The 27,807-nt window shown below is 40.0% G+C and overlaps 1 protein-coding gene across 2 annotated transcripts; it reads right to left on the bottom strand.

Annotated features, from left to right (window-relative positions):
• Positions 1–15,555: 15,555 nt before the first annotated feature.
• On the bottom strand, positions 15,556–24,022 carry LOC114274928 (uncharacterized). Of its 2 annotated transcripts, none has more exons than XM_028216913.2 (5): positions 23,748–24,022; positions 22,057–22,437; positions 17,065–17,232; positions 16,546–16,949; positions 15,556–16,196 (listed from the first exon to the last, which is right to left on the bottom strand). In XM_028216913.2, the coding sequence occupies exons 4-5, from the start codon at positions 16,611–16,613 to the stop codon at positions 15,608–15,610; spliced, it is 657 nt and encodes a 218-aa protein (XP_028072714.2). In that variant the 5' UTR covers positions 16,614–16,949; positions 17,065–17,232; positions 22,057–22,437; positions 23,748–24,022; the 3' UTR covers positions 15,556–15,607. The 2 variants fall into 2 exon arrangements, with proteins under 2 accessions (XP_028072714.2, XP_082750903.1); XM_082894777.1 differs by having other exon boundaries at positions 23,810–24,011.
• Positions 24,023–27,807: the final 3,785 nt, after the last annotated feature.

Here is a 27,807-nt window from a genome sequence, read left to right as displayed (position 1 = left end):
AAGAATGGGGACTAAAATGCAACAAAGCCCTCTAAGAAGCAGGTACACTTCTAAGAAGGTAACGTGTTGAGTTCCACACTGATACCACACTCACTGGAAACTTCTCAACACTTCAACACACATGAACCACATTACAAGTTTAAATAAAATAACTTGGAATTCAATAATAAAATGAAAACAATGTGAATCTATTCTCCTCCTTTAGACTTCAAAATTATACCTTTGACTTAAATATTTCATATATATGATATATAATAATTATCTATCCTTATATATATATATATATATATATATATATATTTGTGTGTGTGTATGTGTGTGAGTGAATTTCTGACCACACTGCCAACTCAGTATTCAGCTGGGAAGCACTAGCAGAATAGATGGCGTCTAAATAGCCTGCAACAGAAAGAAAAGATTCTGGCGACGGTTCGTCCACCCGGGGCACTCCGAAGATCAAGTCAGTTATCTGTCAAAGATAGATAAAGTGCTTAACTCACTGTTCAGAATATAAATTGCGTACCTTAGACCCATTGGGGGTGCCTCTCTTTTATAGCCAACTCAATCCTAGTCTCAATAGAAGCCTAGCTTCAATGGACTTCTGCTCAGTGCTTATCTTGGACTTTCCAATAGATAAAGCTAAACTCCCTAAGAGCTTTATCCTTATCCAGGCTGAAGTTCTTCCTCATTCTAAGACTCTTGTCCTTTATCCGTTTATCCCGAACTCCGATATTCAGAGATAACCTCGGCCTAGCCGAGATCACGTCGGCGTCACGACCAGGACACGGGGCATCCCGGCTGACTCGTCGGCGTCACCTTGGCCACGTGTTGATACTCAAAAAATATATCCCCACAACTGCCCCTAGGTTCTATTACCTCGACATCCTGAGGTGATGGAACCTATATCGTGAATGTCGGTGATCTTGCTGTATCATCCAATACATCGGCTTCACACAACCAAGTCCTGTAGTTAAATATTTAGCTGAGATCTTCCTAAGAGCCGAGGTCATTGCTTCATTTAAACCAAGAACTCCAAGAGTTTTATCACACGCATGAGCTATTACGCAAAATAAATCAATCGTTTCTGCCACGTGTCTTCCCCTCACTGGATCGTACTCGATACGCGCCTGTAAGTCAAATTTTTTCTCCCATGTGCCGTCTGACGCATACGTCATTTTAGACGCATTAATTGCCTCTTTGCCGCCGTTTTTGTGCTTTAGACAAAACGTCCTTCCTCTCTCCGTCTTTTCACTTTACACCATTGTCTCTGAAGCTTTTTCCTTTTCTAACTTTTTCTTCAAAATCTGCCATTGTTCAAGCTTTCCTAGCTCTGCAGCTTTGCTCTGTTCACCTCTTCCGGCGTGACTTTCACTACTCTGTTGCTTTTGCCACCGTCGTCTGACTTCGGCGATTCCTACACCGACCTCACTTTTTCTGGTAAGCCACTGTTCCTCCTGGTTTCAATTCTTGATTTACCCCGAACTCTATTTTTTGCGAACTTGCTCATGTCTTCGATCATTTTAATCTGTACCTTAATTTTCACCATGTGTTTGAGTATGTTTGCTTCGTGATTCTGTTTTTGCCCAATTCTTTCTTGAATATTCACACACTGCTCACAAATTTGTTCACTTTTGCTACTGTTCTTGGCCTTGCAACCTTGCACACACTCTATCACAGTGTTCTTGATGATTCACCACTATTCTTGATGCTGAATCATTGCTCTTGTTTGTGTTTTCTGTATTTTCTCCAGATTCTTGCCTTCAATCTCCGTTTTTGTAGACTTAGGTTTGAGATTTGCCCTAGAACACACGAATCTTAGGAAAAACTGAAACGAATCCCCCTCTGATCTTCACGAATTCTTACCCCAGTGTGAATTTTATGTTTTGCCGAGGTCTTCTGAACCTTTACAGAACCTTTGTTTCCAATTTATACACCCTCCCACTAAGCCGACGTCATGGGTATGTGAAAACATAGGGTAGACACCCCGACCAAATTAGAATACTTTAGGCGGGAGTTTTCCATCCCTGCCGACATCCATCTGAAGTTGGCTGGGGATGATGACTCCATCATGCCCACAACTGATTCTATGCCCTTCCCCGTTGTAGCTTTTATTGAGTGTGGACTTAGGCTCCCACTCAACATCCTCTTCCGTGAGACAATCCATTACTATAAATTGAACCCAATGCAGCTTGCCATCAATTCCTACCGAGGCATCAATGGTATAATAGCCTTAGCCAAACAAGAGAATGCTAGGGTTACCTTAGCCGACATCCAATACTGCTACACCGTATGTGGCCTCAAAAATAAGAAAGGCTATATTTACTACCTCAAACCGAGGTCCACAGAGTACAAAATTGTTGCCGACCTCCCAGACTCCAGCAAGGGAGCTGGAGATGATTACTTCATTATCTCGGGGAACTGGGAGTTCGCTCCAGATGAGGACCTCCACCTCTACCCTCTTCCTCGAACAGTTTTTGTAGAGGGTAATGGTAAGAGTCCAGTGTTTATACTTTCTTGTTCCTTAAAGTCTTCAATACTTCGTTTGTTCTAATGTCTATTTTTCTTACAGCTCTTCCCCAACCAGCTAAAGGCTTCCGTAAGTCCTTTTTCCCCAGCCAGGGCTTGAGGAAGTTGTTGGATCTACCCATTCCGAAGTGGACAGCTCCTTTGCTACTCAACTTTATTCCCACCTATAAGTCGGTTCTTCCCGACGTCCCAAAGAGAAAGAAAAGCAATTCTCCTCCTTCCACCACAACTCCTCTAACAGCCTTATCATCTCTGCCAGATCAAGGATCGACCTCTGATCCAGCAGAGCAACAGTCGACCTCGGCTCCATATCTCATCCCGTCATCTCAACGCCAACGCCGTCGTAGGACTACAATTATCGCCGAGATGGGTCGCAAGAAAGTTGTCGCTGAAGATCTCCTAGCCAACATCCCTAATTTAGTTGATGCTCAACCATCACAAACCCAGCCTCAACCAAAGCAAAAGCAAAAAAGACTCAAGAAGGCTCAGCCTAAGGTAACGGTGACTCAGATTAATATTGAGGACACCTTGCCAATTTTAAAATTGGCTGAGAGTGAGAAGACCTCTTCTGCTGCCGAGAAGAGGCCCGCCGATGCCGAACCATCTCGATCAACTCGGTCTAAAAGGCCGAGATTAGAGTCAGCGACAGCTTCAGGCTCCATGAAGTCTGATGCCCCCTAGGCTCCGCCCATTACCTTGGAGGGCAGGCCGGTCAAAGTCGATGATAGTGCCGACGACATTAACGTTGGTGTTACCCTTACTACAGCCTTGCTCCTCCCAAGGGATTTCGACCACAACGGCGAGATAAGTGAGTATCAAAACTTCGCCTTGATGCTGCAGCACTCTGCTAAAGTAAGCCCCTTCATTCTGAAATTTTTCTTTCTCTATTTTTCCATACTTGAGAGAATTTCCACTCACTTTTGTTCTGTCCATTTTCCTTCAGGCGATCCAGCACGCCCACTCCTTCTCAATGCAATCTTTTGAGACGAGGAAGGCGTTGGCCGACAAGACCAGAGAGGTCTCTGGTTTACAAAAGTCCATCAAAAGGACTGAGGCCAAGATGAAAACTCTATCAAACCAGGCCAAGGTAGCCGTCAAGGCTAAGGATAAGGCCGAGGAGAAAGCAGATGTCGCAGAGGCTATCAAGAAGGTTCTTCAGGCCGAAAAGAATGTGGCCGAGGAAAAGATGACCGAGGCCCAGAAAGAACTTCAAGATGCCTTAGCCACAAAGGAGGCCGAGATCAAGGCCGCTGATGAGAGGGCTTATTCTAAGGGGGCGGCCGACGTAAAGGAGGATTACAAAAAACAAGTAAAGCAGGCATGCAACAAGGGTTTCACCCTGGGTTGGATGGCTGCTCTAAAAAAGCTCGGCGTCCCCGAGGACTCCCCCCTCAGGAATGCCAACGTCCTGCCCCTGTCATTCCCCTCTGCTCTAAGCCAATCCAAAGACGATTCTGAGTCTGAGGAGGAAGCTTTGGTGAGGAAATCAAAGGAAGCTGCTGGGGCCAAGTCCCCTACTCCAAATGAGCAAGTCCTAGACTTGACTCAGGATGAGGAGTGTGAAGAGGTCCCCAAAGAGGCTACTACTGAGAAGGTAACATCAGACGTGCCTATAGCCGACAAGAGCCTCGACCAAACTCTTCAAGAAATTGATGCCGAGCTCGCGGAGAGGGCCGCCGAGATGTCTTCTCAGCAGTCTTCTAAACTCCAGACCCAACCGTCTAAAGACGCCGAAGAGTCTTAGTTTGATGTTTTTCTCCTTTTATTTTTCCCAGTACCTTGTACTTTTTCTTTGAAACAATGTAAGCTTTTTGTCTGGCCGATGTGCCTTCTTTTGTAATTTCTGAACAATTACTCTTTTGGTAGGCCGAAGTGCCTTCTTTATTTTGAACTGTTTCTTCTGAATTCAAGTACAATCTTCTTCATATGACTCTTGTATGATTCTGCACTAAGAATAATTTTGCCATGGCTTTCAAGTATACACCTTTATTTGTGCAATCTCCTCGGGGTCATATACCTCGGTTTAATCTGATGGTTTACCTCGGCGAGTACATAGACAAGTATTTAAACCAATACTGCTTTGTCATAACCTCGGTTTCAACCTTAGTTTAACTTCAACTTGTAAACTTTAAGTTTTAACAAGCGTTAAACATAACCTTAGTTTAACTTCAACTTGTAAACTTAAGTTTCAACAAGCGTTAAACATAACCTCGGTTTAACTTCAACTTGTAAACTTAAAATTTCAACAAGTGTTAAACATAACCTCAGTTTAACTTCAACTTGTAAACTTAAGTTTCAACAAGTGTTAAACATGACCTCGGTTTAACTTCAACTTGTAAACTCAAGATTTCAACAAGTGTTAAACATAACCTTAGTTTAACTTCAACTTGTAAACTTAAGTTTCAACAAGCGTTAAACATGACCTCAGTTTAACTTCAACTTGTAAACTCAAGATTTCAACAAGTGTTAAACATAACCTTAGTTTAACTTCAACTTGTAAACTTAAATTTCAACAAGTGTTAAACATATTTTAGTTTATAAATTCTACCTTTCCAGGGACCATATCCCAACTCTCTGCCCCCTAATGTGAACTTAAGTTCCACATGGGTTCTCATTATGCATGTATTCCAAAGATCTCGCCAAGTATCTTATCAGTCATAAGTTTAAAAAATCAAGTTAAAACTTTATTATTACTTCGGCTAAAAAACAAAGAACAAGAAGGTCTAATGATAAAAGAATTTTAGATTGCAAGTATTCCAGGGTCTTGGTAGCTCTTTGCCTTCGTAATCCTCAAGCCGATATGCCCCGTTGCCCAAGACCGAGATGATTTTATTGGGTCCTTCCCAATTTGGGCTAAGCTTGCCTTCTCTGGGATCCTTCTTGTTGTCAACAGCCTTTCTCAGGATGAGGTCACCAACTTGGAACTCTCGCGGGTTCACCTTTTTATTATAAGCCCTGGCAAACTGCTGCTGGTATGCCCCCAGCTGAATTGCTGCTTTCTCCCTTCTTTCTTCTAGAAGATCCAAATCTCAAGCTAAAAATACATCATTAGTTCCATTCTCCACTGCCTGGGATACCGACCTCCAGCGGAATGACTGCTTCTGTGCCATAAGCCATGGCAAATGAGGATTCCACCATTGATCTTCTCGGCGTAGTTCGATATGCCCAAAGTACACTGAACAATTCGTCTACCCACTTTCCCTTTGCTGCTTGCAGCCTCTTCTTTATGCCATCCAAGATAACTTTGTTGGACGCTTCGGCTTGTCCATTGCTTTGAGGAAAACTTGGGGTTGAAAAGTAATTCTTGATTTTGAATTTTGCACAGAAGCTTTTGATTAGCTTACTGTCAAATTGAGTTCCATTGTCAGCAACTATTGCTCTTGGAATCCCAAACCTGATAATGATGTTCTTCCAGATGAAGTTCTTTACATCAATGCCTCGAATCTTAGCAAGGGGTTCAGCTTCTACCTACTTGGTGAAATAATCTGTTGCCACTAGTAAGTACTTCCTTTGTCCAGTTGCTTGGGGTAGTTTGCCGACAAGGTCCATGCCCCATTGGGCAAATGGCCAAGGACTGGATACTGGGTTTAAGTCAGCTGCTGGTTGATGTATCAGAGGTGCAATTCTCACACTTCTTCACATAAGCTTCAGCATCTTTCTACATATAGGGCCACCAGTACCCCTAAGTAATGGCCCTGTGGGCAAGTGACCTGCCCCCAACGTGGCTTCCACATATTCCTTCATGTATCTCGTATAGAAAATCTTCAAACTGTGCAGGATGCACACACCTCAGAAGGGGTCCAATAAATGATCTCCTGTAGAGGTGTCCTTCTGGGTCAAACTGAATCTTCCCGACTTAATCTGATCTTGTGCGCTTCTTTTCGGTCATCGGGCAGCTTCCCGTCTTTAAGGAATGCTATTATTGCATCTTTCCAACTTGGTCACATCTCCATACACATTGCTTCATGCTCTGTGTTCAGTGGTTCTATGCTTGGACCGTGCAAGTAGTCAACCATTATCGTCCTTGCCTTTCCAGGTTGTATTGCACTGGCCAGGTTGGCTAGGGCATCAGCGTGACTGTTATCATCTCGGCTGACCTGCTGTAGTCAGAAATTTTGAAACAAGGACACCAATCTGCCGACCTCCTTTACATTGGCCGACATCCTTTTATCTCTCGCTGCGAACTCACCTGTTGTCTGGTTGATTATAAGTTGAGAGTCACAGAAGACTATCACTTCATCTGCTTCTACTGCTACTGCCAGTTTCAGTCCTGTAATTAGGGCTTCATACTCTGTTTCGTTGTTTGAGGCCTTGAACTCCAAACGAATGGATTGTTCTAGTATCTGGCCATCTGGAGATACCAGTACTACTCCTACCCCCGCTCCTTGTCAGTTTGAACTCCCATCTACAAAAAGTCGAAAGGAGTTGCCGATGTAAATGCTACAGGGCCTGAGTTTTTCTTCCTTCCTTTGTTCTGTTGCCCTCGGCTGGGCTCCTCTTTGTTCATTTGGACATCGTTCACCTCGGCTCAAAGGAGCCCGATGTATGATGGTTCCCGATGTGAACTTGGCCACGAAGTCGGCCAAAACTTGGCCTTTGATTTCTATTCTGGGTCTGTATTTAAAGTCATACTAGCCCAAGGCTACTGCCCATCTGGCTATTCTGCCTGTCAGATCTCCCTGCTGCAACAGGGACTTCAAAGGATGTTCAGTCAGCACCACAATTTTGTGGGCTTGAAAGTAATGGTTCAGCTTCTTTAAAGCCATTACTAAAGCCAATGTTAACTTTTCCAAGGGTAAATACCTGGTTTCTGCATCAGCTAGGGTTTTTCTTACGTAGTAAACAGCCCTTTGTTCCCCTTTTTCTTCTCGGATTACTACTGCACTTACTGCATGTTCCGAAACTGCTAAGTACAGGAATAGCTCCTCTCTAGGTTCTGGATTTGAGAGAACTGGAGCCGTGGTCAAATACTTCTTCCAAGTCGGCCAAGGCGGCTTCGACTCTTCTGTCCATAAGAAGTCTATGGTCTTCTTCACTCAGTTAAAGATGGGTTTGCATTTGTCAGAACTTCTACTTCTGAACCTATTCAGGGCTGCAGCCCTTCTAGTCAGCATTTGTACTTGTTTCGCCGATGTTGGGCTTTTCAGTTCTAGGATGGCCTTGATCTGATCTGGGCTGGCCTCAATGCCCCTTCTAGTCACCAGGTATCCCAAGAACTTACCAGAACCCACTCCAAATGCGCACTTTGATGCATTGAGTCGGAGCCGATATGTTTTAAGGATATCAAAAACTGCTTTTGGGTCGGCCAGATGACCCTCAGGTTCTTTGGTCTTCACGACCATGTCATCGATGTAAACTTCTATTGTTTTTCCAATTAGATGTCTGAACATCTTGGTTACCAATCTCTGGTAAGTTGCTTCTGCGTTTTTCAACCCAAAAGGCATCACTCTATAGCAAAACAGCCCTTTTGGGGTTATAAATGTAGTTTTCTCCTCATCTGGTGAGTACATAGCTATCTGATGGTACACCTGTAGGCGTCCAGGAAGCTCATTCTTCCATGCCCTGAAATGGCATCCACCAACTGGTTAATTTTGGGTAATGGGAAACTGTCCTTGGGATAGGCCTTGTTTAGGCTGGTAAAGTCCACGCAGACCCTCCATTTACCATTCTTTTTCTTCACCACCACGGTATTTGACAGCCATGTCAGGTAATTTACCTCTCGAATGGCTTTGGCTTCCAGAAGTCTGTCTACTTCCTCTTCCACTGCCTCGACGTGCATCAACGTCGGTCTTCTTGCTCGTTGGATTACAGGTTTAGCCGACCTGTCTACATTCAGTTTGTGGCAAGTGACCTCAGGGTCAATGCTAGGCATCTCGTAAGGCGTCCAGGCGAATACCTCAATGTTTGCTCTCAAGAAAGCCTCCAGTTCTTTTTCTTCTTCCTCAGCTAAGCCCGAGCCGAGAAGGAAGAAGCGCTCCTCATCCCTTTGCTGGACAAGGATTTTCTTCAGGGCTTCTTCACTCTTCTCGGCTGGCTCTTTGCCGACGTCATCTAGGATTTTCATGTCCTCGTCTTTGATCTCCACTGTCCCTGGTTCTCGTATGCTGCAAGTGGATTTCATTGCTGCCATGGAGCAGTTCTTTGCCTGCAGCTGATCCCCTCTGACCTCCTCTATCCCATGCTCTGTTGGGAACCGCAATAGCTGATGCAACGTTAAGGGACTAGCCCCCATTGCGTGCAGCCATGGCCTTTCCAAGATAGCATTGTAGGGGGATGGTGTGTCGATTATGGTGAATTCTATTTTTATCTTTTTGGTGCCAACCTGCACCTCCAAGCTTGCTGCTCCTAGAGGCCACGTCGGCGTTCAATTGAACCCCACCATTAGGCTGTTGGACTGCTCCATGTCATCTGGGTGAAGGCCCAGCTCCTTGTAACACCTGACATACATGATGTCACAAGAGTTGCCTTGGTCAATTAGGATGCGTTTCACTTGGCACTCCCCAACCTCGAGGGATACTACCAAGGCATCGTTGTGTGGATGCTGCACCATCTCAAGGTCGGCTTCAGTAAATGACACTACTGGTCCCTGGCACTCCTCGGCCCGAGGTCTTTTATCCCGGACCTAGTACACATGCTGCAAGTGCTTCACCTTCTGGGTCTCCCCCCGTATTTCGTTTTCGTTGACCTTCGAGTGAATTACATTAATTACCCGAGGTCCTCCCTCCTGTGGTTGCTGTGCTGGGGGAGGTGGAGCTGCTGGTGCCTGGGGTAGTTTTTCCTACTCTTCCCTTGTCCTAGCTTCATCTACAAGGTCCCTTAAATGGCCTTGCCTTACCAGGTCTTCCAGGTGTGCTTTTAGGGCTCTGCAACCCTAAGTCAGATGCCCATCTTCATTGTGGTAAGTACAATGCTTACTAAGGCTTCTACCCATAAACTCTCCTGGTACCCTTACTGGTGCTCTGTAGCAAGGCTGATTGCGGATCTTCTCCAAGACTTTGTAAACCGGAATTCGGAATACGGTTATGACTGCCTGAGCAGCCCTTAATTCGATTTCTGGTTTGTTGTAGCCACCATCACCTCAGCCTCGCTTCGGCGAGCCGTTATTCTTCTCTGGTTTGGCGCCTTTGTTCCCGATGTATCCTCCTCGGCCCTAGCGTACTTCTCTATTCTGGCCATTAATTCCTTCATACTTTTTGGCAGTGTTTTTGCCAATGATTTTCGAAGCAGACAATTATCTTTTAGGCCATTCTTAAATGATACGACCGCTACCTCTTGGTTACATTCTGGTATCCGGTTGAATACCTCATAGTATCTCTTGGCATAGGCCCTCAGGCTTTTGTCTTCGCCAATTTTCAGAGCCATTAGGGCATCCACTCTTAATGGCTGTAGTTTGTTTGTCACGAACCTGGCCACAAACATCTCGACCAGGCCTTCCCAGGTTTTTACAGTTCCTTTAGGCAACTTGTGAAACCAGTCCGATGCAATTTCTCCGAATGATGAGGGGAACACCCAACAAAGCAACGGCTCGTTCCCGGTGTATAACGCCATCGAGTTGAGGCATAAACCGATGTGAAAGTTGGGGTCCGACTTCCCGTCGTAGATCTAGAATCTTGGCATGCTAAACCTCTTCGGTGCTTCGAATTTGTCCAATTCTACTGAGAATGTGGTTCTCAGCTTGACCAGGGAGGTCACCTCGGCATCTTGCTGCCTCCTCTGTAAGTAATCCCTTAGGTCTTCCTTGGTTCGACCAGGAGCTCGGCTATTTCCTGACTTCAGCCTTTTAGGTGCACTACTTTCAGCTTCGTTGTGAGCCCTCTTTGACCTTTCTCTAATAGTCGCATCGAAGCACAACTCCTGCCTTTGAACATGCCGATGTTCTTTGGGGTCTGCTTCCTTGGTGCGATGTGTCCTCCGAGATTATTCCCTTCTTGACTCTCCTCGCCCGACCTCCCTTGAAGGCCGGTGAGAGTATTTTTCGCTCCTGGTGTGTTGAGGGACTGTAGGGACTGTTTTCTGCCCATCTTGTCGGGCATCTTTCTTGGCCACTGGAATCTGCGTGTCTTGCAGTGGGAACGGTGGCTGCATGACATTGTTTTGCATCATGAAATTGACAGACTATTGACGATCGTTTGTAGGTCTGTCAATTTGTTCGTCGTGGTCTTTACCTCATCGTCCCTCTGCAGGCATCTTTCTTTTCATACCTGGAGGTCGTCCTCGTTGTAGTACCCACTTTGGTCCATTTTCTTTGGTACGTCGCCTTCATGGTCGACGTCCTTTCCTCCGTGATTTTTATCACGAGTTTCTTCGTTGCAGTTGTCTCCTTTAACGTCAAGGTCTACAGGTTTCCCACTCCTAGTAGGAGTGTCGTCCCCAACCTTCTCTTTTTGTCCGTCGTTGGCCATCTATTCTCCTTTCTTTCCCACAGACAGCGCCAAATTGTGTGAGTGAATTTCTGACCACACTGCCAACTCAGTATTCAGCTGGGAAGCACTGGCAGAATAGATGGCACCTGAATGATCTGCAACAGAAAGAAGAGATTCCGGCGGTGGTTCGTCCACCCGGGGGCACTCCGATGATCAAGTCAGTTATCTCTCAAAGATAGATAAAGTGCTTAACTCACTGTTCAGAATATAAATTGCGTACCTTAGATCCATTGGGGGTGCCTCTCTTTTATAGCCAACTCAATCCTAGTCCCAATTAGGGGTGTGCGCGGTGCGGGTCGGTGCGGTTTGAGAGAAAAATAGAAACCGTATGGCGGGTGGCGGATTGATAAAAGTGTCACTAGAATTTGCCATTTTCCTTATCAAAAACCGGCGGTTCGGTTGGCAAATAATGGCGGATTTGCCTTGGCGGTTCGGGCGGATTGGTGGTTTATAAAAAATATAATTCAAATTACAAAACTTAAATCAAAGAGTAAAAAAAAGACGAGAGACATCGTGATGTTAAGCATCTTGCGAAGCTTTCTTCTGATGCAGCAAGTGTAGCAACAACATGATAATATCAACGACTATGCCATCAGTTCATTACAAGTATCTGTGGAAGCTGCAATGATCAAATACAATACATAAAATTCCCCTCGAGCATTAATGTAATACTATATTCTAAGGTATAGAACAACAAGCAAACTTAAGTAAAAAAGAATTTTTAGAATCCTATAAAACATGATTTAATAGCGGTGCGGGTCGGTGCGGTTTGAAAGAAAAATAGAAACCGGCGGATTGATAAAAATGTCATTAGAATTTGCCATTTTTCTTACCAAAAACCGGCGGTTCGATTGACAAATAATAATGAATTTACCTTGGCGGTGCGGTTCGGTGCGGTTTTGACGGTTTCGGCGGTTTTGGCGGTATTATGCACACCCCTAGTCCCAATAGAAGCCTAGCTTCAATGGACTTCTGTTCAATGCTTATCTTGGACTTTTCAATAGATAAAGATAAACTCCCTAAGAGTTTTATCCTTATCCAGGCTGATGTCCTTCCTCATTCTAGGACTCTTGTCCCTTATCCGTTTATCCCGGACTCCGATATCTTCGGAGATAACCTCGGCCTAGCCAAGATCACCTCGGCGTCACGACCAGGACACGTGGCATCCCGGCTAACACGTCGGTGTCACCTTGGCCACGTGTTGGTACTCAAAAAATATATTCCCACAATATATATATATATATATATGTATATATTATTGACACCGGGGCGTCCAGATCAAAGTCCAACTAATCTCCAAGGGTGCACAGGCGCTCGGCAAGAAGTTTTCCACAAGTGTATCACGGTTAATTTAAGAGTTTTCTCTTAGTTCGATGGCCCCAAAGAATTGTTAGCACCTAAGAGATTTTAATCCTTAAACTTTGGAGGGAGCACACCCCCAAGACCTTGTCACTAGGCCAACCCTTTAATATTAATTATTTATCCTTATATATGACGTACAATAAATATATAAAAATTATATATTTTACAAGTGTCCACGTGCTAGTCATGTGACCACTAAAGTGACCAAACACATGATCAACTAGGATTGTGACACCTAAGCAAAGGAATTAAGGTTTCATTATAAAACATTAACTTAACATGTTTTTGGAGGGAGATGTTGATTTGCAAAACACACACCCCAGGTAGCTAGTTTCTCTCCCCTCCCTTTCCTGTCTTCTTTTTTGCGTCTTTTTCCCCTTGGCAGGTTGCCCTTTCCTCTGTCGTTGCTGCTATGGCTGCACCTTCCCTCCCTGCTCCATCCTCACTTCTTTGTTCTTTACTGATTCTGATACGGATTGAGCAGATTGGCGAATTGGCGAATAGATGCGAATATGGTTTAAACTTTACAAATTTTGAACATAATACAGTAACTTGTCAACATTTGTTTTTAATAACAATCCAACTCAACATAACCAAAAGATTATCAAGTAAATTGTCAAATACCAATAATAAATACGTATAAAAAAACCATGCATTATTAAAACTATTTCATTACTTTTTTTATATTCAAAAACTATTTAATTTGATTTTTTTTTTAAAATGACAAAATTAAGCCTTATATTTCTCATACAAAATTACCAAATATCAACACTTACCATTTGACAAAAGGATTTTCAAATTAAAAACAAATTGAAAATATAGCAGAATATGTAAACTCTTTTTCAATTGAAAATACAAACAGAATATTTAAATAAATTGAAAACACAAAATTTTACAAATTACTAGGGATGTTCGCAGTTTGACGGTTCGGTTGCAGCCAAAGAAACCTCAAATACGCCATCTGTCCAAAACTAGGCAGATTGGAAAAAATTAATCCGCAACCATCTGCTCGTCATCACGCATCCATTTAAAATGCGGCGGATCAGTTCGGTTTGGTCAGTTTAGGCAGATCGGAATATCCGCTGTTCACCCCTAGCTAGTGTTTTTTTTTTTTCCTGCTACTGTTGCGGCTATTTTCTTTCCTTTCAAGTCCCTTATTCCCTCTTTGCTTGGTGCCAGATAGGTTTGAAATATGAACATTATTCCATATAATGAACAACTTGATTGTTACTTAAATGTGGTTAAATTGAGTTTCATGAAGTGATTTGCTTTATTCAAGATCTCTGCAAATTGTATGGTTGTAATAATTCTAGTTACAGTCCTTTTTTCCTTTTGGGTGGGTATACTAGCTAGATTTTCGTTGTCTAGCATTTATGTTCACGGAGTTCTCCTATGTATAATAACAGTGCTTGTCCTGTAAACTCAGGGGTGCATAAATATTGAACACATCATAGAGTTGATAAAATTTTACTACTCAAAACACCTTTATTTTACTACTCAAAATAAGAAGTTCCCATGTTTGTATATATATATATATATATGTATATGTATATTTTTTTTACATGAGTTTTGCAAAATCGATTGAATTGAGTTTTGTTTTGTTTGCTGGAAATCAAATTAGAAGATCATGAACAATTATTATGGTTAGAAAGTAGTGAGTCATCCTTATTTGCAGGGTGTCTCTAAATACACCCCAGAAAGGGTAGGAGGGAAACAGGGCTGTCGAATATGAAAAGGGAAGAAGGGGATTTTGTTAGTTTTGTATATGGGACCAAACGACAGTGTTTTAAGCTTTATGAGTTGAAGCGCACATGTGGCACGATCTGAGCCGTGAAATGAGAAAAAGGCTGCATTGCACAATCTCATTTCATGGACTATTCGGTCAGATTTTTTTTTGTAAAATTGGGGAGAAGCCGAAGAGAAGATAGAGAATGTATATTCATGGCACAATGGAGAGCTAATGTCAAAATTTTAAATGAGACTAAATTCTTAATTACTAGAAAATGTAGGACAGGAAAATAATAATAACAATTGAAACACATCAAATAGACTATTGCAATACCAATGCAAGAAACTACTTGCCAAAAACACAAGGAAAAACAAACAAATAAATAAATAAATAAAACAACGCAAGCAACTATATAGCACACACTTCCATGTGGAATCACTCTTATCATGAACATAAGTTTGCCTACTACACCACAAGGATGTAGGGAAGATACAAAACTGGCTGAATTGAATTGCCAGCATTGCTGGAATGATTTACAAACTACAAAATATCATGCAACCTTCCAAGCAACAGATAACCAGCAGGGAAATGTGTAATCCGTGAAGTGAAACGCAAATTAATGTAGTTAACAAATGCATTTGGTTGTCAGCAAGGCAAATGTGTTTCTAAAGTTTTTTGCAAAATTGCCCTGTGGTGGCGGCGGCCTACCACTTTTTTCTAAGCAGGGGGCATGGATGGCACTTGATTTAAAATCCTCTAGCACTATTGAGTTATCTGCAATGTAAATAATAAGAATTTTTATGTAGTGTGCACAGCAATCTTTTGAGAGCCATCAGCATCAATGTTTTGAAAAAAAAAAAAATACAAGTCCCTTTTTAACATTTAGAATTTGTTTAGAGTTCTATTTGCTTTATGCTCATGCAATTAGTTAGTAATTATGCAATGGAACTAAAATACAAAGTTGTGTATTTCAAGTAATATTCCTGCACAACATAATTTAACTGCCTTCAAAAAGTTAGTAGTCAGTAAATCTACGAACATGCTCCCTTATTTTTTCTCCTCTCTAGATCACTTCATCCTTGGCAAAACCAACAGACATGACAACTTTTTACATCAACTTAGTGTATATGCTAAGAACCATAGTACCATATACCATACTTTCCTTTGTTTACAGGGCATGTATATTTCCAAGCTTGGTGGCAGAATTGCTTGAAACTTTGAAAGATGACACTGTAAGAAACAAGCAAGACTTGGAATATGACTCTTTTGTGCCTAATATGGTGTATATGGGGGGAAACAACCAGCAGTAACTGAAGTTATAAAAGCCAATACATAAGTAAGAGTAGCTTTTTGAGTCTTCTACTCTATTGTGTGAAAAGCAAAGGCATCTGGACACCTTTCTGAAAATCTTTTTAGTGAACTTTTTCAAAGTTGCTTAGATGTCACAGAATTCACCTAAAAGAGCAAAAGATAACCCATCACTCAGAAATGCAGTTTGTCTAAGTCTAAGATATAAGATTTTAGCAATAAATGATTACATTAATCTAATTCAATGTTATGATATCAAATACTACAAAATATTCCAAAAGAAAATTGTAATACAACTTACATCACCAGGTCTTCGGGTGACTTCACCTTCAGTTTTCCTGTCACCAGGAGTCTCCCTGGCAGATACTTTAAGCAGCTTGCCATTGGAAAGCTTCGCCATCTTCTCATCAGTCTTCTGCGAAAGGTCCTTGTCAGGCCCAAAAGAAGAAACTTTAGATTTTGTAAGTTTTGTCATCTTCTCATCAGTCTTCTGCCGAAGGTCCTTGTCCCGCCCAAGAGAAGCAACTTTAGATTTTGTTTTTCCTCCAGAAGGAAGAGTTGCTGCCAAGTCCTTTGCATTATTCCCATCAGAATTGATGCTTGCCTTCCGAACACCATTATTGTTCTTGTTCTCACTTAATTTAATAGAACTATCAACCCTGGCTTTCTTAGAAGGTCTATCTTCCAAAGCTCCAGTATCTTTAACAGATTTTATACCCTTGTCCGGACCCAAAAAACCACTTCCACTTCCAGGTCCAGTTTTTGCTTTCCCTTCAGGAGAAGTAATAGTTGTTACCAAGGCCTTCGCATCATTCTCATGAACTGTCAATTTCTGAATGCTGTTCATATTCCTGTAATCAGATAGTTTAACAGAACCATTAGCCATTGATTTCTTAAACCCAGCTTTCAAGAAGTGAGCATTTTAGTTTATTTTGGCCCTTTTGAGCTGAAAAGTAAATAAGATGAATACCTGAAAAGTTTTACCACACACCCTAACAGTTCAAAGTACAACTGTTTAAGCATGAAATTTCAAATTTTAAACTAAATAAGCTGCAAATAAGTTTTACCAAATGGGTCTTAGACAGCCTGCTCTGCAAAGCAGCAAAATCTTTGGAAAAATTTATTTTATCTTGAACTTCAATGTGGCTGACAGGAACCATACTCGTTTTAATCACAACCTTATCAGAAATAAGTCTATACCTTGTGGCTTTGTCTCCTGAAACAGTTCCCTGTTGACCACTGGTTGTAGGCACGTCATCAGAATCCATTGCAGCACAAGAAGCAGGTTTTCCTTTAACCAATGAATCTTTCAAATCTGCACATCCTTTTGCCACCGAATGATTTGAATGTCCATCTATCTTTGGAGTTTTGAACTCTTCAGGAGGGTTTTTCCCCAAAGGCTGGAGTGTTTGATTACATGCTACAGCTTCCTCTTTCTTTTCAGAAGCAAGAGGAACACCATTGATCTTTTCACTCTCTTTCCCTGGAGTTTTGAATTGGAAGCCGGAGTGTTTGATAACATGCTACAGCTTCCTCTTTCTTTTCATAATCAAGAGGAGCACCCCTGATCATTTCACTCTCTTTACTATTAAATACAAACTTAACTGTAACAAATTCAGAAACCAAAATCATGTGAGAGTTCGAACTAGCAGAATGATACAGCCTATTGAGAATGTAGAAACCAAGTTATAACAGAAGAATTCAGGATATAAAGACAACCTTCAAGCCCACCAACTTTATCGTCCATCTTATCTGATATTGTGCAGTGTCTAACGTCGAAAGTACGGTAAAATTTGTTGTCAGCCATTCGAATTTCTTGCTCAGAAGGTCGCGGGTTTCTGCTGTCCTTTGAAATGCAGACGACATTGCATTTCCAGCAATTGCTTCCTGACTAAATAAATGGAAACTCAGTGAGCAGAGTAGTCAATTCACTTTAAAATAAAGTTGTCCCAGTCACCAAAATAGGAACTCAACATATTGTAACAATTCATAAGCTAAAGTTGCTAAAGTTACCACCAAAGTAGAGCCTCGTGAGCAATCATCCAGAAGTACATTACACAATCAATTTACAGACATGCACCGATATCAATGCAAAATAATTTTATAATTAATTCCTGTATTTCATTTGCAAGGACACTGTCAAACAATAGGCGACTAGGCTCATCCATCACGTAGTGGTGTGAAACTTTTTAAAACCTCTCTCTTTCTAAAACCTCTCTCTTTCTCTTTCTAAAAAACCTCCCTCCCCGGGCCTCTCTTTGGGCCGGCCGGCCGCCGCCTTTGGCTATGGCGGTCGGCTGGGCTAGCTTCTCCCATGTTTGATCGTTGTTTTTCCGTTAATAAACTTGAGTCCCCCATTATTTTCCCACCTAGGAGTGTTTGGTGTGCTGCTGTGTGCGTGTTTTTGTTGGTGATTCCGAGCCGTGTTAGCTGATTTTTCACTCGAGCGCTCTTTTACGAGTAGGAGCTTGAGAGGTGATCTCTGGTTTAGATTTTTGGTGAAGTTTCGATGCTTGGTTTGGGCGGAAACTTGGGTGTCGGAGTCAATTCAGATCTGTCTGGTTTGATTTTTGGTGAAGTTTCGATGCTTGGTTTGGGCGGAAACTTGGGTGTCGGAGTCAATTCAGATCTGTCTGGTTTTCATTCGAGCGTTCCTCTTAGTGTGAGAGTTTGAGGGGTGTAAGAAGAAGATCTGGAAATGGAAGTAGAACTGCTGGTTGATGTTTGGATCGGCAGTGGGTGGTGTCCCAGTGGTGGCTGTGGAGGTGATGATCAGCAGTGGCAGTGGGTTCGGGAGTTGCAGCAGCAGCTGGACCTTGGGCGATGATCTGCAGTGGGTGTTTTCCGGTGGTGGCTGTGGAGGTGATGATCTGCAGTGGGTTTTTCCGGTTGTGGCTGTGGAGTCTTTTCAGCCGGTTTAGCAGCATAGGTGTGGTTGGCTGGATTAACAGCAGCTCTAGCGGTGTGGGCCGGTTTAGCAGCAGCATAGGGTGGTGAGGGCAGCAACATAGGGTGGCTGCAGGCTGCTTAGGAGTGGGTGGTTGTAGCTACAGAGGCGTGGGTTGTTGTTGCAGGTGTTGTAGCTGCAGAGGAGTGGGTGTTTTGGCAGAGGCGTGGGGGCGTTGATTTAATTGTGTTGGTTTAGTTTGTTTAGTTTATTTTGGGGGTTGGTTTAGTTCTTTTAGTTTGTTTTGGGTGTTTTGGTGGGTTGATTATGTGGGGATTTTTGTATTTTAATTTTCCAGTTAAGTTCTTCTTAACTTTTTCTGTTTAAAAAATCGAGAGGCTTAGGGGTTGGTCATATGGATTCGAGTAGCAGTAGTAGGAGTATTTTTATATTTCCGAATCTCTCTCGATGCATGTCATCTTCCTGTACTTTTAATTTCATGTTGTTAAATAAAATTTTTCTTTGTTGATAAAAAAAAAAAATAAAATAAAATAAGATGTGAACTTTACCAATCTACATTTACAAAAGCATGTCTACTGATAATTCCTAAGTAGCACAGACATGGATGACACTAATACGCCGACACATAGATTCCCCAAAAAAAATGCAAGACATGTTAAAAATTTGTATTTTCATAAATTTATTATATTTGAAATATATGAATAGTTTATTCAAAGGTAATTGAAAAAAATAAAAATTAAAACATAACACTAATTACAATTAAAAAGTCATATATTCCATATCTTAAACATCAAAATATCATCCACATAACAGTTGCAATCTCAATAATGCAAAATAATTATACAATTTAGAAATACACATGATGTATTCATCTGAGTGTTTCAAAACAAATTTAGAATGAATAAGTTGCATTCCAAAGAATACAAAACATTGAGCTTCTTCACATAGGTCTTGTTCAGATGGTTCAAGAAGTGTCGCTAGAGGTGTCAGACACACTTTTAAAGAGTGTCCGCAGAGTGTTGTGTCCGACACTACACACCTCCTATATAGAAGTGTCCATGCTTCTTAGGATAATTCCAATTTTGCATCCAATAAGCCATCATTGGCTAGCTTCTAAATGCTGGAAGCTAAAATCCTAAAAAGCTTTTGGCTGGGTAAAAGGAGCCCAAAAAAGAGGCTTTTGGCCAATTTCAAACCTAAAAGGTGGTTTCAAAAACAGTTTTTCTGACCACATACATGCACACACACAAAAAACAAAACAAAAAAAAAAAAGCACCAGCAGAGAGCTGCACCTAGCGGATTAGTTACTGTAGGATCCTCAAACCTGGACTGAAGAAAGCCTCTAGCCACAGGCTTCAAACTGGTTGAACAAATGGTTTATGCACTAAAATGGTAACTGGATCACAATGAAACCCTTGTTGTGCTGCCTATAAAACAAGCCCCCACTTCTCAGAACTCAACGAACCATTTAGGATGATTCAGTTCTAGTGTGCAAAAACCACAACAAACCAGCCCAATTGCACCCCTAGTGAAAATCTCACATCCACTTAGAACTTCATATCAAAGGATTTTCACAACGATTAGGAAGAACAGGAAAATTGTACAATTTATTCATTATAATAATCTTTGATGTGATGGACTTCAAAAGCATCTCATTGTGTTAAGAATAATTTTAAGGGATAAATCGTAGCCCTAACAATTAGGGGGAAAAAAAGTAGTTCTCAAATATCACTTCATAAAACAAGATATTTCACCAGTAACGAGCATATCTCGTACATAAGAGACAAGTGCAATAGTGCAGTTCTGCATCAGGAACAGAGGCTGAGTGGGTGTGCTGTGGCTGAGTTGGTGTGCTGGGATGGTCTGCAGTAGCTTGTAGTGTTAATCTGTTCTGTTGCCTGCTGTTGTAGTGTCAAAGTAACATTTTAATCTGTTCTTTATGCTGCTGCTGTTTCTGTGTGGCCTGCTACTGTATGAAGCTTATGAGCAACTGTGGTTCCTAGTGGACTGATTGCTCAGCAGTGAACTGTTACATTGGTCTGCTATGCTCAGCAGTGGCTTTCAGTTTTTGGTTCTGTTTTTGTGGAGTTTCTGTTTTGGTTAGAAGGGGCCTGGGTTAGTAGGTGCAACATCAGCAGCCGTCAGTGGTTTGCTGGGGAACTGTGTAGCTGTCTGTCTGTGTAGGCTGCTGGGAGTTCTGCAGCTGTCTGTCTGAGTATGCAGGCTGCTGGTTTTTATCAAATTGATCTCTGCTGCTGTTTTTATAGCAGGTCTGCTACTGTGTGGAGAAATTGTGACACAAGGGAGCTCAAATACTGCTGGTCTGATGGTTCTAATCAAATTTGGGGCTGCTGCTTAGTGGTAATTTTGAAATGATGGTTCTAATCAAATTTGGGGCTGGTGCAGAGTTGATGGAGTTGGTAAAGGGTGTTGCTGGTTTTTTTGGGCTACTGTTGATGTCTTTACTGCTGCTCCTGGTGCTGGTCTGCAGTTGGTGAAAAGTCTACTGCTGCATCTTGGTTTTTTGGCAATTGCTGGAATGATGTTTTGGTGTTGTGGGACTGCTGCTTTGGGCTAATTTTGAGATGGTGGAGCTTTTAAAAGTAAGAATTGCCCTATGGGTGAAGTCAAATGTTAAGGGTATTAATTCTCTATATGAGGCTGCTGGTTGGCCTGTAAGATTGGTATTAAGTGCTAGCCATGGTCTTAAGTGCTACCACTCTTGGTCTGTAAGGGTGGCCTGCTGCTGATTGGGCTGTTCTGCTTCTGTTTTTGTTTTTCTTCTGTGTCTTTTGGTTTCTCTTGATTGGTTTCTCACCAATCTTGGGTTAAGTGCTAATAAATGATAGTACTTTCTTTGTGGTGCCAACCTAGTTAGGATTGTTAAGGTCAGCATTGATGCTTTTTGCACTTCCCTCTTTGTCGATGTAAGTTTTGCTTGTATTACTTTTTTCATCAACAAAGTTTCATTTTGCTGATTAAAAAAAAAAAAGAGAGACAAGTATAATAGAACTCTTTATTCACCCCCCCATCCCCCCCCCCCCCCCCCCAAAAAAAAAAAACCACTCTTACTTCGAGGAGATGAGGCTCGGTTTTTTTTTTTAAGCAAAATATACCTCAGGTGCCTTTGAGTACCGCAAAATTCAGCCTTTCGTATAAAAGGAATTGAATACTTGTTTAGACATATCCTTGCAATAAATAAAATAAAACAACAACGAACAAACTCGGAGTCAAACACTGACTTTTAGTTTGTAGCATGACACTGAAAACCTTTTTGTGTCAAAGAAAAACATCTAGACCTTCCAGATTGAACTACTCATAAATCATAATTGGACCCAATTGATCTGTCAAATTTCAACAACAATCTAAGAAGTCTCATTGAAACTTAAATTTAATTTAACAATAAGAAGTAACTGATCCTAATTTAACTCTTCGCATGCTTCTGTCTGTTCCTTCACAACTAAAGCAATTGTCTATAACAACCATGTACAAAAATAGAATCCAAAATAAAGGACTTGTATTACTCTGTAAACCAAAGAGAGAAAGAACAACACTAGAATTTTCATGCACATCAGATTGTTCAACCCAGATACCAAATCTTGATCTCACATATAATACCAAAAATAAATGCTGAATGGGACCAAACGACATGAAAAATAACATTCTAATAGAAAAATACTAATCCAAAGTACTAGAAGTCATCAATTTGGTCGGACCCAGCCATGTACAAAATATGAACTGCAGAATACAATCAAAAAAGAAGACAAAGAGCATAAGAGAGATACGATACTAAAACAACTTACAAAAGTTAGATTACAAAGGATTAACATTCGCCACACCAGCACGTTCACCCAATGCCAAAAAAATTTGGTTCGGAAGTGCCTCTTCACCTCGAAGCCAATTCAAAATCTCTGAAGGGTGGAAGAACCATTGAACCTTGACATTTTTTCCTCTTATCTCCATTCTCCCATATCTTTATCAGCTTACCAATATAAGGCTTAGGTTCACCTTCCTTATACATACATACGCAGTCATGAAGAATATAGTCAACACCATCATCATAAGTAAAAGAATCATAAAACTGGACCTCTTTCTTTTTTCCACCAACACCTCTCTTTTTACCCCACTTAAACTCAAGGCTCTCAACTTTGTCTGCTTCAGCTGAATGGGACATAACTGCAAGCCTGCAACCAAAGCCAAATAGGTACAAATCAAGTGTCCTACAACCTGAAAAATGGAAATATATTTTTCACTGAAGAAACACATTTCTTATTAAAAATAACTTGAAATAACCACCCACACAATTCAAATAATTCGGATACATAGACCCAATACTATTGTTTGTATCATGCAAGTTAGATTCTCTTAATAAGACCAAAAATAATACCGTGGTAAGAATTCAATATAAATATGACGATTACTATAGAAAGAATTTATTAAAAAAAGAAAAAAGAAGAAGGCAACATGTTAAACAAACCACGACGAACAATCCCTAATAGCAATATAATATCAACCCAAACCTAGCAATGCAGTACTCATTGTGTGATGGTAACAAAAGAGACTTCAAGTCAAAGGCGAAGCTAGGGGGTGGCAGGGGGTGGCCCCCCTTGATTTTTGAAAAGCATGTATATAATATTGTGCATAGGAACTACTCTCATACATTATAATTGATAATATTTCCCCTTGGCGTGGCCCCCTTGATTTTGGAAAACAAATTTATATGGTATAGTGCAAAGACATTATTTTGAAAAATAAAAATTATATAGTGTAGTGCAAAGACTTTACAACTAGCTTAATATAATGACCCTCTTACATTATAACTAATGACATTTCACTATTCATGCTTTGATGTATATAGTTTTTAAGGAAAGCTTTAACCTTTAGACAAATTTCCAAGAATGTACACTTGACATAAACTCATATTTATAATTTAATTTACATACTAATGTTTATTTTTATTTCGTAATTATACTTTTGCATTCAACTTTTCTATTGAATTGTTATTGGCCCCCTTAAAATAAAATCATGCCTTCGCCCCACGCTTCAAGCATCTGTTGTACAACAAATTAACAACATGAAAGATAACAAAACAAACATTTGTGGATTATTTACAAGTTCTAAACATGTCACAATCTTTCAACTGGTTTGCCATATTAGCACACAATTGACATAAAGCATTATTTGGGTTTTCAATAAATCTTGTGAATGTTTCAATTATTAGTGTAATCTTTCAAGCTCTAATTCACTCTGACTAGGGTTTTATTGATCCACCCCTACAACCCACAAAAAAACAAAAACAAAAACAAAAACAAAAACAAAACATCTATCCACATTAAAACTTCAAAAGAAAATACTACCTTTTGCAATCTCGCGAACAAAATTTTCAGAAAATATCTGGTAAATACTCTAAACCAACAAATTTAAGATATTAAAACAAATATATATATATATATATATATGATGATGATGAACAAATTGGAGAAGAGAAAGTTACAATTGTTGGGTTTCTTTGTGGTCGAAACCCTAGGGAGGGCGAAATAGGGAACCGTTAACAACCTCGTTTGACGCCGTTAGGGTTTGTGTTGATTTTGTTCAGAGCGTTTTCGCTATGGTTTTTGCGTCGCGCCTTTGATTCACGCCGTTCCCGTCGCCGTCACCGGCGGTTTTGAAGCATTCGAAGTAGGTGACAGAGAGGAGTGCAACGATAAGGTGAGTGATAAAAAAGGGAAATTAAGGAAAAGATTGAGACTGAAATTAGAGAGAAATAGAAATGCGTATTGATTGAAATTGGGAATTACGGCTGTAGGAAATGTTAGATCCCACTCCACTTCATTATAAAAATTATCTTCATCTCTCCTTCTCTCCCTCTTTATACAATTTCTCTCAACAACTCTAACAGCTTCTATTAATCCCGCTCAACGGCCAGTTTGGTGTAGCTTTTAAGATAATTTATAGATTATAACTTAATAAATTATAGATTGTGACTCTAATTAGAGGTTGTTAATCTGTTTGGTGTAACTGTTAGATTATAGATTTAAGTTGCTGAGTAGTATTTATTAAATAAATTGTGAAATAACTTTTTCAATTAATTTTTATTTTTTGTTATTTAATACTTGTCTACATTTCTCATAAAAAAAATAATAATAATTTATAGTCCATTTGGGTCTTTTTCTATTTTTAAAAAAATAAAAAAAAAAAAAAAATCTAAGATTATAACCCTAAATTACCATATCCACAGCAGAAGTTGATAATCAGAAGCTTCTCAGAATCAGCTTTTTTGAGTCAAAATAAGTTGTTAGAATCAGAAGCTGTTTGAAATAAGTTTAACCAAACAGTCCAAAATAACTTTTTCAAAACTAAAAGTTATAAGTTAGCTTTGAAAAGCTGAAACAAACACCCCCAACAACTTCAACTTCTTCCGCTAATCCCGCACCAATTAACTTAGCTTTAATTTATATGTTATCTGGGTCTGTTGTCTAGCCAATCATCCAGTCCAGCCCACTGCTCCTGAGTTCAGCCCCTTTTCATGGCCCATGGTAGCTTCACTAGTGGTCGATGGCCTATCATTCCTTCGCCCTTGAAAGGAGCCTTGTCTCCAAGGCTGGAAAGTTGGAAACTTGGCTTGGAGATCTTGGTACAGCTCCCAAGTTGCATTAAATATCAAATGCGATTTAGTAAATTTGAAATTTTATTAATTGGGTCTGAATTGAAGTTGATTAAGTTATAAAAAGAAAACAAAATAAATAAATAATGATAATAATACATAGTTATACATGCTAAAGATGTAATTTAATTTGGCATTAGGTTATCAAAAGTATGATTAGTATACTGTTTGGGGCCAAACCAAAATAATTATGACATTATGATACTAATTGGGGCCAAGTAAGAATATAAGGAAAGGTATGCAAGTTGGCTGGAAGCTTGTGATTAGGCCATCTGTGAAGGCTAAGTAAGTAGGAGAAGTAAATCACCAATTAGGGTGATGATTAAGGGATGAGTCATCACCAAAGCTTAGCTATAAAAGGGAGGGTTTGCTCGGATTTGCTGAAGATCAAGAGAAAAAGGGAAAAAACAAATAATAAAGGGAAAGTATACTGCCGGAGGTAACTATTAGGTAAAACGATCTTTGACGATGGAAAATAAGAGTGAAGAATCACTATTAAGGAGAGTTATATTATACCTTGAGTTACCATAATATATTTTACGTATATTTTGGGTTACCATAAATTATTTTAAGCAATCTATGTTTTATAAATTATATTAATAATTTCATTACGTTAATTATTTTCTGAACTCTATTTGCTTAAATTGAAATCCATGGATATATTTGTTTAACTTTTGGAAATTATTTGACAATGGTTTTATAAACAATTATGTTTTGTAAGTATCACCACGGAAGTCCCATGCCTTGGGGACTTAAATAATCATTGGCCTCTGTTTGGCCACTTTGTGGTCCTCTGTTTATCATGGATCCATTGACTTTTGTTTTGTTCTATTTTGTACTGTACTGTGGTTATGGTTATTTATTTTATATAATTTTTGTATTTTAGTTCTTGCCACCTTGAATAATTTGTTTATTCAAATTAAGTTACGTCACTATTTTAGCTGAAATAATTATCCATGGTAATTTTTGTACCCTCATGCTTATGGTATAATATTTCCTACTCTGCCATGTGCTTATAACTGTTAACCACTTTCAGGTGACGTATGAAAACCAGTGCATGAGTTAGGCACAAAGGCACTTTGTAGTCATAATACAACTCTGGTATTGCAATCGAATAAAAACTCCAATGTACATATTTTTGTTATACTTGAATGAAGATTTGGGTACCCTTTTATTTTACTCTGCTGCACTATTAATTTGTTATGACTTCAGTTATTATCTTATCGCGACATCGAACCTCTGGGTACCAGGTTTGGGTTGTGACAAAATGGTATCAGAGCAATGGTTTTTCAAAAAAAAAGTATATATTGGAGTATAGGACACACGCACAATTATGTAATGGGATAAGGGTATGCATGATAAGTTTGTATGATTTTGTACCAAATTTGGTATAAACATAATAGGAAAACAAAAATTAATGGCGTCGGGTGCTGCCAGTGAGTAAGAAAGAATAAGTGTTGTGCACTTTGGTCTGCGTGTTTGGTCCGTACTTAGATAGAGAAAGAGGAAGAACAGATAAAGGAAAAAAAAACATCACGTGGGTTTCAAAAAAAAAAAGAGAAATAAAAAAAGAAGAAAAGATTAATTGGCAAGAGTGGATGGTAGGTATAAGAAAAGAAAAGTGAAAGGGTTCTGAAATTGTCATATTTTAAGTTGCTCAAAATCAAGTTTCGAGCATATAGGAGATAGGTCTCGACAAGAGGAGTCCAGACCCAAAAAGAACAAGCAAAGCGAAGGTCGGGGTAGACTACACGTGCCGATCAAATCTTTGCATGTAAAGTCAACTTGAAATTAGAAAGCCACGCGCGGCCAGAGATTGAAGATGACCATTTTGTAGCCAATCTAGATACTTTAAATATTTATTTGGGACAAAGGAATCACAAGAGTGAGTTGGCTTAGTGATTAAGACGTATGGTGTTGACTATGTATTCAAGAGTTAGAATCCTCTTAGTAGCGTTTGAGGATTTAAATGGTTAAGTAGACATCATCACAACGGAATATTCTGAAAATTACAATTTGGTCCCTGAAGCTTTCAAAAATTACAATTCGGTCACTGGATTCCTCAAAATTTTCATTTTGGCCCTTATAGTAGTGGAATCACAGTTTGGCCCCAAGAGTTTGGGAAACTTGCTCTTTTATATTTAAGGATGGAAAGGATAGGTGGTCAGTCATGTGTTTGGCATTATAGTTTTATGTGATCATACATACAGAAGCTGCATGCATCTAGTAAGTAAGTGATAAATTGTGCATTCAGGAATATGTACATATGTAAGTATTAAGGTTAAAACTTATGAGCTACAGGAAACTTTGATGATTATAAGAGGACCGAGATGTATTTGTTAAATAGCCTAAGCATTGGGTCTAAGAATTTAGAGCTGTTATTAAATTTTGATAATTAGGGAGTACAAATATGATGATTTGTGAAAATATAGTATTATAGGAATTAACGGTTATTACGGAGCTTTGACGATGGAAAGAGACTAGGATGTATATGTTTAATAAGTTTAGTGTTGAAGTGAAGAGCTATTGTGAAATCAATAATGCTATAAGGAAGACGTAATTTTTGACTTGCACATTGGGGAATACAAGCATATTGATTCGTATGAATACGGTGTTGTAAGGAATTAGATTTATGATGGAAGTGATGAAAGTTACGTGGTTACATGTGAAGTTAAGCTCTGAGAACATTTCAGAAGGTTGAAATATCTGATGATCAATGAAGTGCATGGAACTATGGTGATTGGAGACTAGGAAATTATTTGATATGAAGAAGGTATGTTGTTTTTGGGAGGTGTAACGCCCTCAAAATAATACATAAAACCCATCACTTTAAACATGCATTGATATAAAGGAAACCAGCCATTTCTATTCATCAGAGTAATTCTTACAC

This window comes from Camellia sinensis, chromosome 11 (genome assembly GCF_055761805.1).
Source record: "Camellia sinensis isolate YWXY chromosome 11, ASM5576180v1, whole genome shotgun sequence".
Lineage (NCBI taxonomy): Eukaryota > Viridiplantae > Streptophyta > Magnoliopsida > Ericales > Theaceae > Camellia > Camellia sinensis.
Note: the sequence above shows the minus strand (reverse complement) of the source record. Positions and strands in the feature narration are given on the sequence as shown.